The following is a 9,609-nucleotide window of genomic DNA, read 5'->3' on the forward strand; positions in this document are numbered from 1 at the left end:
TTTTTCCTGGTTTTGTTGTTTATGATGATGAGAAGGGCAAGAAGATGAAATGGAATAGAGATTTAATAGCCATTTTATAAGATCCTTCTCTTAAATTAAGTTTTTGACAGTCATCTTCCAGGCATTCTACTCTTGTTTTCCGGTAGTCTGCGTCTAATCGGTGACTACAATTTATTACTGTTGTTTTTTCAAATTTTTAGAAGTTGTTTATCTTTTGATTCAGTGGAAACCTCTCTTGATTCACTAATCTGTTTCCCTTTCGAGTAATGATTGTAGATGTTCAAAGCGAAACATCTTAGTGAATTCCGGTTTCAGATTTAGTTTTGATCATGATTGTAGATAATGGAAGGTAAACATTTTAATGAATTAAGTTTACAGATTTACTTTTGATCATCATTGGAGATTTTTTTTTTTAATGAATTAAGGTTTCAGATCATAATTTTAGATGATAAAACCGGAAATTTTTATGAATTTAGGTTTCAGATTTAGTTTTGAGATTTTTCAGAATTCAAAATCAAATTATATTAGGAACATATGTATACATATGACAGTTTGGATTTCTGATTTTAGTCATAAATAAATATATTTTTAAGTTTCAACGAATTCGTGATCAATTTAGCCATGGAAGATTGAAGTTGTCTTTTAGATCAATTTAGTCAAAATCATGTTCAGATATTAATTTGACATTTAGATTCAAATTAGTCGCGACGGAATTACATTTCCCATTAATTTTTGTTTCGATCTCTATTTCCAATAGGGGTGGGTAAAAAACCCAATTAAACCGGTAACCGTACTGAAAACTGATAATTCAAACAGTAAAAATTGGTTAACTGAACCGGTGGTTTTTTTAATGATTAAAACAATAGATATGTACCGGTTTTGGGTTAGAGTGTTGAAAAACTGCGGTTAATGATTAACCGAATCATTTAATAAATATAAATTTTAAAAAAGTTGATATATTATATAACATTGACTATATTATAGGATAAAAAAAAGTCTTTAACATTGATTAATGTATATTAATATATTGCTTTACTTAAAAAAAAAAAAGTAAATAATGCTTAACATAGATCAAATTCTATTATTTATATTTCTTTATGTTTTAAATGTAAACTTGATGGGTTATTTTTTAATTTGGTACTTATGTTTGAATTCTGAACTTTTATATGAATTCGTTTTGTTTGAATTTTTGAAATTATGTGTATTTTAATATTGTTTAAAAATTTAGGTTTGGGTAAAAATTATGGTTAATCGTTGATTTTTAGTTAACTAGTGAGAATTGGTTAAAAACCGTTAACCGAAAAATCTGATTGAAATTAATGATTAACAGGTTGTATGGTTAATTAATTGTATGGTTAACCAATTGATATGGATCGGTTTCGGTTTGGATGGTTAAAAAGCCGTTGGTAATGGTTCGGTTAATTTTTTTTACCTACTGGACCGGTTAACCGAATCGTGCTTATCCTTAGTTTCCAATCCTGCTTTTTTGTGGATTTTTCTTTTTTTAGAATAATATAAAAACAAATAATAAGATTAAATTTGACTTTCAACGGAGAAGCGTTGGGCGGATCCCCGAAGCGGATTGTGAATTCTGCCTAGCTTCTTTTAGTAAACTGTTTTTACAGCAATGAATCAAAAAGATTAAAACAAATGATAAAATGAAACAATGAGCAAAAGCAGAGCAGGGATTATAAAAGCCAAACAAACAGAACTTTTTTTTGTAATCTCTGCTTTTACTAATTATTTTTGGATTGATCATGACTTATGATCAAATGGTTTACATTTAATTTTAAGATTTTTCAAAATTAAAAATCAGATTAAATAGACATGGCAATAGGGTATAGATTTTTCAAAATTTGCTGGGATCCGAACCGACAGAGGTGATGAATCATTGAAATATTAGTGCGGTGAGTAGAGGTGGCACTTTCGTGTTTCGTGTCAAAATCGTGTTATCTCATATTTATGTTCCATATAGTTTTATATGTTATAAATGCTAGAAAAATGATTTTCGTGTCAATCGTGTCATGTCCGTCGGGTTGACTCTGTAATCGTATTTTCGTATCAGAAATCGCCACCTCTAGTGGTGAGCTTGGTGGATATGTTGCCTTTGAAACATAAATGTAAGCGAGTATGTTTTTATACAAATTTAAGGGTTATTTTAACCCGTTATTCAAATTTTTATATAGTAGATTTTTTCTATTTACTTACAATCGGATAAAGAAAACTAAGCAATTTGAGATCTTCAAAAACTAAAAGATTTTAGTCAATACAAATTTTTGAAACACGGAGGAGATACTCTTTTATGATTAGTTATCCAAACGAATTGAGCATGTGAATTGTTCAGATTTGTGATTAGTTATCCAAACGAATTGAGCATGTGAATTGTTCAGATTTGTGATTGATTTGTTATTTTATTTTTTTCAACGTAAAAGTTGTTAATATGCATCTTTAAACTTTTGTCACTTATAGATTTATATTTTATGTATTGATTAGATTAGTGACTGATTAATAAACATGGTAAAATCTACTTTTGTGGTTATGAATTGTGTTCGGTTTGTACATCTATTTATACTTACAAGGATTTTAAAGTGTTGAACCATAAAATGATAGGAACATTGGTTAATAAGGTGAATGATATGGAAAGAAGGGAAATGGGGTGGGAAAACAGAGAACGAAGTGAATTAAGGATCATGGTTGAAATGTGATACCAAATGAACTAGTACGTTAAAAGATCTAGACTATGCAACAATTAGGGAAAACTCAATTACGACAACAACATTAAACATAAAATATTATTTTCGCTCCTGTTTCAATCGTCAATAGCAAAGTGTTATTTTTTATCTACTTAATATATGTAGTTGAGGACTTGAGTTGTGTGTACCACTAAAGTTAATGTTTGACACGATACATCATTGGTTTGTCTGTTCAGTTCCTTGTCGTCGTGTTGTAAAAATGGGTCGTGTTAGAGGGATGTTCTAAAACTGTTTTGTTGTACACAGTCATAATGATGAACAAAACTATAATTACAGCCAATTAACACAATTATCATTTATGTAGAGTATATAGATTACGTAACACGAAAGTCCTCAATCGTATGTATTAACTAGATAAATAACACTTTATGTTCGACGATATAGGTAGGGGAGGAGATGATGTTAGTTCGTGTTTGATGTTGTTGTAATTGAATTTGTCCCCTTTTTCTAGAATTATGAAGTCTGGATCTTCTAGCTTATCCAATTCATTTGATAACTCATTTTCAACCTGTTATCCCTAATTCACTCCAATCTCTCTTTCCCCCTCCAATTCTCTTCTTTTCATATCATTCATCTTCTCTATTAATGTTTCTATCATTTTTTTGTCCAATACTTCACAGTCCTTGTATAGATAAATAACATGTATAGACTGAACATAACCCACAACCACATAAGTAGACATAACCATGTTTATTATGTTGGAGTATGCCCTAGTTTCGAGACATTATATCTAGACATATCCCTAAATTGTAAGATACTAATTTGTTCTCTTAATTCAATTGTGTGAAATAACTTAACAAAGTCATTGATTAGTGATTTGCTCATATTTGACAGGTTCATGACATGGTTAAGCGAAATCATGAGACAATAAGATACTAATATGGATATCATGGGTCTGTTGTTATCATGACAATGATCAAAAGGCTATCATGTGTATTGGTTGTGATGGTGTTTCATCGGTTACAGAATTGAATGTCGAATCAAGGGTATATGAGTTTATAAGGTAGTAAACTCTGTTATGAGAACACCGTCTAGTATCGATGGTATGTGGTTCTCATGTAATGTTCATAGATGAGTCCTTAAACTCAAAGTCATTATAGGACCTCGGTGACACAACATGCTTTTGTTATCGTCTGACGAGCTAGAAAATTAATGCGAGATATGGGTTAGCTGGATATATCCTAAGAATTCTCTTCTATAGAACAGAACCTTGGGAAAATGTAATTATTGACCCCAACCCTAAAATAAAGTCCGAAACGCCAATTCCTCAAATGTTCTTTGAACCGAAACTAAATCTGAATTTCTCCTACATCTCAAATCCCTAAAATGGATGGTCATCCTTCTCCAATTTGTCCATCTATTCGAGTCTCCGACGCTGATCACTAGTCACCGTTCCACTTATGTACGTGTCTCTCACTAAAGCTAAATAAGGTATTCGTTCTTCCACTAATTTATTTCTAGTTCTTAATTCTTAATGATATAATTCTTGGATGAATATTGTTCGATCATTTACAATGCCACAAAGCCTTAAAACTTAATGGTGATCATTGATTCCTCGATTTTCTTCTTTGACTCTGTTAATACTATGAAATTAATCGGAATTAATTAAGCTAATCAAAGAGTTTGCAACTGCCCTCTTTGACCCCCTACATCCGCCTTAATTTATCAATGCTAGGGGTAAAATTGCTGTTGGCTTCCAACATTAGGGATAAAATTGCTCCTGGTCCAAAATATTATGGATATTTTTGCAATTTAACCTTTATTTTTGGACTAATTTTTTTTAATGGGATGAAGGAGGGGGGGGGGGGGGGGGGGGCAAATGCCCCCTTTGACCCCCTACATCCGTCCCTGCTCTTAATGCCTCTTAATTCATTTTTTATTAATAATTTATTATTGAGCATAAGAACAATTAATAATTTTAATAATAAAATAATAAATAAAGAGTGAATATAAGAGTGAATATAAAGAGTATTGTTGGAGATGCTATGTCTTAGTTACTCTTAAATCACTAAGAATCAATTATTTATATTATCTCTTGCTCTTACTCCCTAGATTACCCTAATCATGTACAATTAATTACACAACAACTTCCAAAAACATGGTCACGGCAAAAAGAGAGCTATTGGCCTTCCAAATTCTAAAGGAACTCTCTACAAATTTAATAAATAATTAACTACAACTTTAGATCCATTTCGTCCCCATTTAGTGCCGCAGTCAAATACCCAACTTTCAAGCCAACTTTAGCGACGCAATAATTATCTCGGCAATTATAACCCTTAACTGAGAAAGCCTCAAACCCAATTGAACGTTTTCCAACATCAAAGAATACTTTGTTTTTAACTGCTATGTCATTGATAGTGCGTTTGTAAGGACCAAACCACTTGACCTCCATATACCCTTTTCTCCTCCACGGCGGGACATACAATTTCATCTTCTTCATCGACAATCTTACTGCATTGCACATTAATCTTACTATTTGTTTCAGCTTCTCAGGCTTTCCGATGAACACTTTAGGAAAATAATTGAGTAATGTTGTGTAGGCTGTCGTAGGACGAGCAATTTCAAATTCCGTTGCCAAATTAACATCAATAATAAAACGATTCCCATCAATATTCACATCTATATACTCGTATTCTCCTGATGGATTCTTCCCGAATTTCTCCCACCGCGATTTGCAAAGACCTATAACACATCAATATGCATAATTATCAGAAAATTAGCACACAGAAATTGATACTTTTGTCCTGAAAATTAACTAATCAGAATTATACGAACACGGACATCATAATTGACAATGTATATGGGGAAAAAAGAAACTAACCAGCGTCAAAGCCGTGGTGGCGTAAATGAGACATCAATGTGCGTTTGTTAAAGCCTTCGGAGGCTTTTTCCCTTATGATCTCACCAGCAAGTTGAATTATCCTCCTGAGTTCATCATCTTCGTCTTCATTACTAAGCAGATTCTGCAATTTGTTGTTGCTTTCAGAATCAGAACAGTAACTTGCTGATTCTTTAATGTTAGATTCGGTTTCTGGATCTTGATTATTGACTTCTGGATCATGATTAGTAAAGTCTGTTTCGATAAAAGAGTTGACTAGATCGGAGAGATCGTCGGAATCTTCAGGGGAATAGTGCTCGCTCCCGCTGCTGCTATCGCAAAGCCTCATCCGAACGGCGTCGTTGAAGACAGCAACCATGCCTTTCAACCTCATATTGATTTTGGGAGAAAAGGATAGAAATGATTTTGGAAGAATCGGAATGGAATTACTGGATATATATAAAAAGACAGAAAGAGAAGAATGGCGATATATCCATTTATAGCAATGTCGAAATTAATAATAATAAAGATATATCAGTTTTATTCATTAATTAATATTTCTAATGTTGTGATAATGAATGTGGGCTTGATTACAGTATATATTATAGAATGAACCTTGTGCTCATTTCCAGTCCAGGTTCAGTATACTTATGGAACCATATTAAGAGGGGGAATTGTAGGCTGACTATAATGGACTCATATTTTCTATTCAAACTTCATTTCAAGTCATTTTTACACATTTTACTCAAATTGAGATTTTTACACATTTTACTAAAAATTAATATGATATATATAATATGATTAAATAACAAAAATAGATCATGTTGTGCGGAATTAATGAAAGATAAATTAACAAGTAATAGAAAAACACAGATTTACGTGGTTCACCAACGTTGTGTTGGCTAGTCCACGGACAGAAGGAGAATAGTATTATTAGGAGGCGAAAAACAGATTACAAATTAGGTTTACATAATGGAGTATTTATAATACCTAATCTAACCTAATCCGACTTAGAACCCACGACCTAATCCGACTAGGAACCCATGAACCCACGATGTCTCCACGATTCTGAATCCAAGTAGAAACCGATTCCTGTCATACTGTGTCAAATATGAGAACATTTGTTTTACTGAATTAATTTGAAAAACAATGATTTAATGTTAAAAAAAAATCTATATGTCGAAATAAAAAGTTAATAGTTTAATATATTAAAAAATAAAAAATCAAATCAGGAACCTCAATATGTTTTTTTTTTTTGGGTTAAGATGTAAAAATATATTTAACATTTTGGGTCAGAAGCAATTTTATCCCTAACATTTAGAATGGTGCAATTTTACTCCTAATATTGGTAGCCAAGAGCAATTTTACCCCTAACGTTAATAATTTGGGTTAATTCAGACACTATTATAAAACAAAAATATTTTTGTTCATTATTCTGCACCAATTGCATATCAATTCGTTCTAAAAATTGATTTCATGTTTTTTTATAATTTAATAATAGAATTTAAGATTAATACTTATAAATTCGGTTAATTTTTTGAATTTTTTGTCCAATTCGTACAAAAGACAGTATATTCTTTTTTATTTTATTTATTTATTTTAACATCCCAATATATGTTTGTGATTTGTTACTGATAAAATGAAATATGTGTAAAATGTAGATGACAAGATTCATGACCGAGAAGATAGTTTGATGAATTATTTCTTAAATTATCTAAATTTATCAACATTAGAGGTAAAATTACTATTGGCTTCCAATGTTAGGTGTAAAATTGCACCATTTAAAAATTATAGGTAAAATTTATTTTCACAGTATGACTATTAAACAGTGGCGAATCCAGGATTTGAGGGAGCGGGGGGCAAAATTCTACGTAAAAAATTTTAGACAAAAAATGTAAAATTGTTCAATTGTCATGCATTATTTTTGATAAAAAACGTAAATTATAATGTTTCCGACTCGTAATCATCCATTTCCGGGATTCTTGGGTTGTTACGCATCAAATATCCCTAACGTTTTGGGTCAGGTGCAATTTTACCCTTAACATCTAAAATGGTGCAATTTTACCCCTAATATTTGTAGCCAAGAGCAATTTTACCCCTAACGTTGATAAATTGGATCAATTTCAGACACTATTATAAAATACAGTCATTTTTTTTCTTTATTTTGCACCAATTGCATATCAATTTTGTAATTTTGCACAAATTTTACCTCTAACGTTGATCAATTGGATCAATTTCAGACACTATTATTCATGACCGAGAAGACAGCTTGATGAATTATTTCTCAAATTGACCCAATTTATCAACGTTAGGGGTAAAATTGCTATTGGCTTCCAACATTAGGGATAAAATTATACCATTTTAGACGTTAGGGATAACATTGCTACTAACCCAAAACATTAGAGGTATTTTTACACTTTAACCTTTATTTTTGCACTTAAATTCTTTTTTTTTAATGGGATGAAAGGGGGGGGGGGCAAATGCCCCTTTTGACCCCATACATCCGCCTAAACTTCACGGTATGACTACTTTTAAATAAATTAAAGTTACTTAAAATATTTTCAATTCTTGAATCTTTTTATTTTAAATTTATTAAAAGTCATTTTTGAAACGTTGATTGAAGTTTGGTAATAATAATGTTATTAATTGAAAAAGTTCAGCTGCCATGGTGCAATTTACCCTTAATTCTATTGATAAAAAAAAAAAAAAAAAAGAAAGACATGAACGCTATGCTGTACAAAATGGGCTGAGATCTCCCGAATAAAGCCCAAGTTTAGTAAGTTCAGTAAGACCTATGTAAAGCAGCCATTAGGGTCAACAAAGAGAGGCGTATCTCATTTTAGAGTTTAGGCGATTTAGAGCTCTCTACCGCCGCAGCATATGGTGGTTCGATTTTTATATTTTCAGTCGCAGCAATCATATGCGGCTCAATTTTATATTTTCAGTCGCTGCAATCATAGTTATGGTTTTGGTTGAATAACTATATGTACCAAGAGAAGGTATAAAACTTAGTTACCTTCATCTTGTTACCAAATCGGCTGTAGCTATATCTATTCAGAGAAGTTCACTAGTTGGTTGTTGTTTCAGATCTATTTCGGATCTAGTTGACATATCTGCTTACTGATCTTCTTGTATTCTGATTTTTTTTTTATTCTGGTTTTGTTATAGTTTATGATGATAATAATGAGAAGGCTGAGAAGAGAAAATTAATTAGGCATTTTGTAGGATCCTCTCTTCTCTTAAATTAAGTCTTTGCCGATCATCTTCCAGTCGTTCTTCCGGTAGTCTGCGTCTTGATTGGCGACTACAATTTATTGCTGTTTTTTCAATTTTTAAAAGTAGTTTGTTATAGTCTTTTTTTTTTTTATCCGGTGGAAACAAATCTTGATTCATTCATCTGTTTCCCTCTTTAGTCATGATTGTTGATGATCATAGGGAAACATTTTAGTGAATTAAGTTTTCGGATATAGTTTTTGATCATGATTGAGGAATTTTTAAGGCTTTAAGATTTTTCACAATCCAAAATCAGATTATATTTAGAACATATGTATACATTTGACGGTTTGGATTGCCATATTTTAGTAAATTAAGGCTTCGAATATAGTTTTGATTATGATTGGGGAATATTTCTAGTGAATTAAGGCTTAAGATTTTGTTTTGAGAATTTTCAAAATATATTCAGAATATTATATTCTGAACACAGAACAATATATATACATATGATGTTTTGGATTGCCGATTTAATTAGAATGACTAAATTTTACGTTTTAACGAATTATGATCATAATGATCAATTTATTCAATTAAAGTTGTGCCGGATCAATTTAGTCAAGGATAATAATTTGCTATTTAGATTCAAATTATTCTAAAATTGTATATGTTTATTATATGATTAATAATTATTTGATACGTGTTAACGGTGTGTGAGATGGGATCGGAAATTACATTTTCCATCTTTGCTCCCGACCAATCAGAGATATTCTATTTCTATCTCAGAATTCTATATTCTAAATGGGAAAAACTTTTATCTCCATCATT

At 31.3% G+C, this 9,609-nt stretch overlaps 1 protein-coding gene and 1 non-coding gene across 2 annotated transcripts; one reads left to right on the forward strand and one right to left on the reverse strand.

Annotated features, from left to right (window-relative positions):
* Window positions 1-4,718: 4,718 nt before the first annotated feature.
* Window positions 4,719-6,022, reverse strand: LOC136233473 (uncharacterized). Its single transcript, XM_066023139.1, has 2 exons — window positions 5,575-6,022; window positions 4,719-5,435 (listed from the first exon to the last, which is right to left on the reverse strand). The coding sequence occupies exons 1-2, from the start codon at window positions 5,963-5,965 to the stop codon at window positions 4,927-4,929; spliced, it is 900 nt and encodes a 299-aa protein (XP_065879211.1). The 5' UTR covers window positions 5,966-6,022; the 3' UTR covers window positions 4,719-4,926.
* A 2,584-nt stretch (window positions 6,023-8,606) lies between these two features.
* LOC136234507 (small nucleolar RNA snoR109) lies at window positions 8,607-8,708 on the forward strand. The gene has a single exon (XR_010691387.1). It is a non-coding gene; the product is annotated as a small nucleolar RNA snoR109 (small nucleolar RNA).
* Window positions 8,709-9,609: the final 901 nt, after the last annotated feature.

Source organism: Euphorbia lathyris, chromosome 6 (assembly GCF_963576675.1).
Source record: "Euphorbia lathyris chromosome 6, ddEupLath1.1, whole genome shotgun sequence".
Taxonomy (NCBI): domain Eukaryota; kingdom Viridiplantae; phylum Streptophyta; class Magnoliopsida; order Malpighiales; family Euphorbiaceae; genus Euphorbia; species Euphorbia lathyris.

Bases quoted from the DNA above. Each gene is read 5' to 3' on its own strand.
- LOC136233473 (XM_066023139.1), bottom strand. From the start codon at position 5,965: ATGAGGTTGAAAGGCATGGTTGCTGTCTTCAACGACGCCGTTCGGATG. The intron at 5,436-5,574 runs GTTAGTTTCTTT...GATGTGTTATAG, and splicing joins CCACCACGGCTTTGACGCTG to GTCTTTGCAAATCGCGGTGG.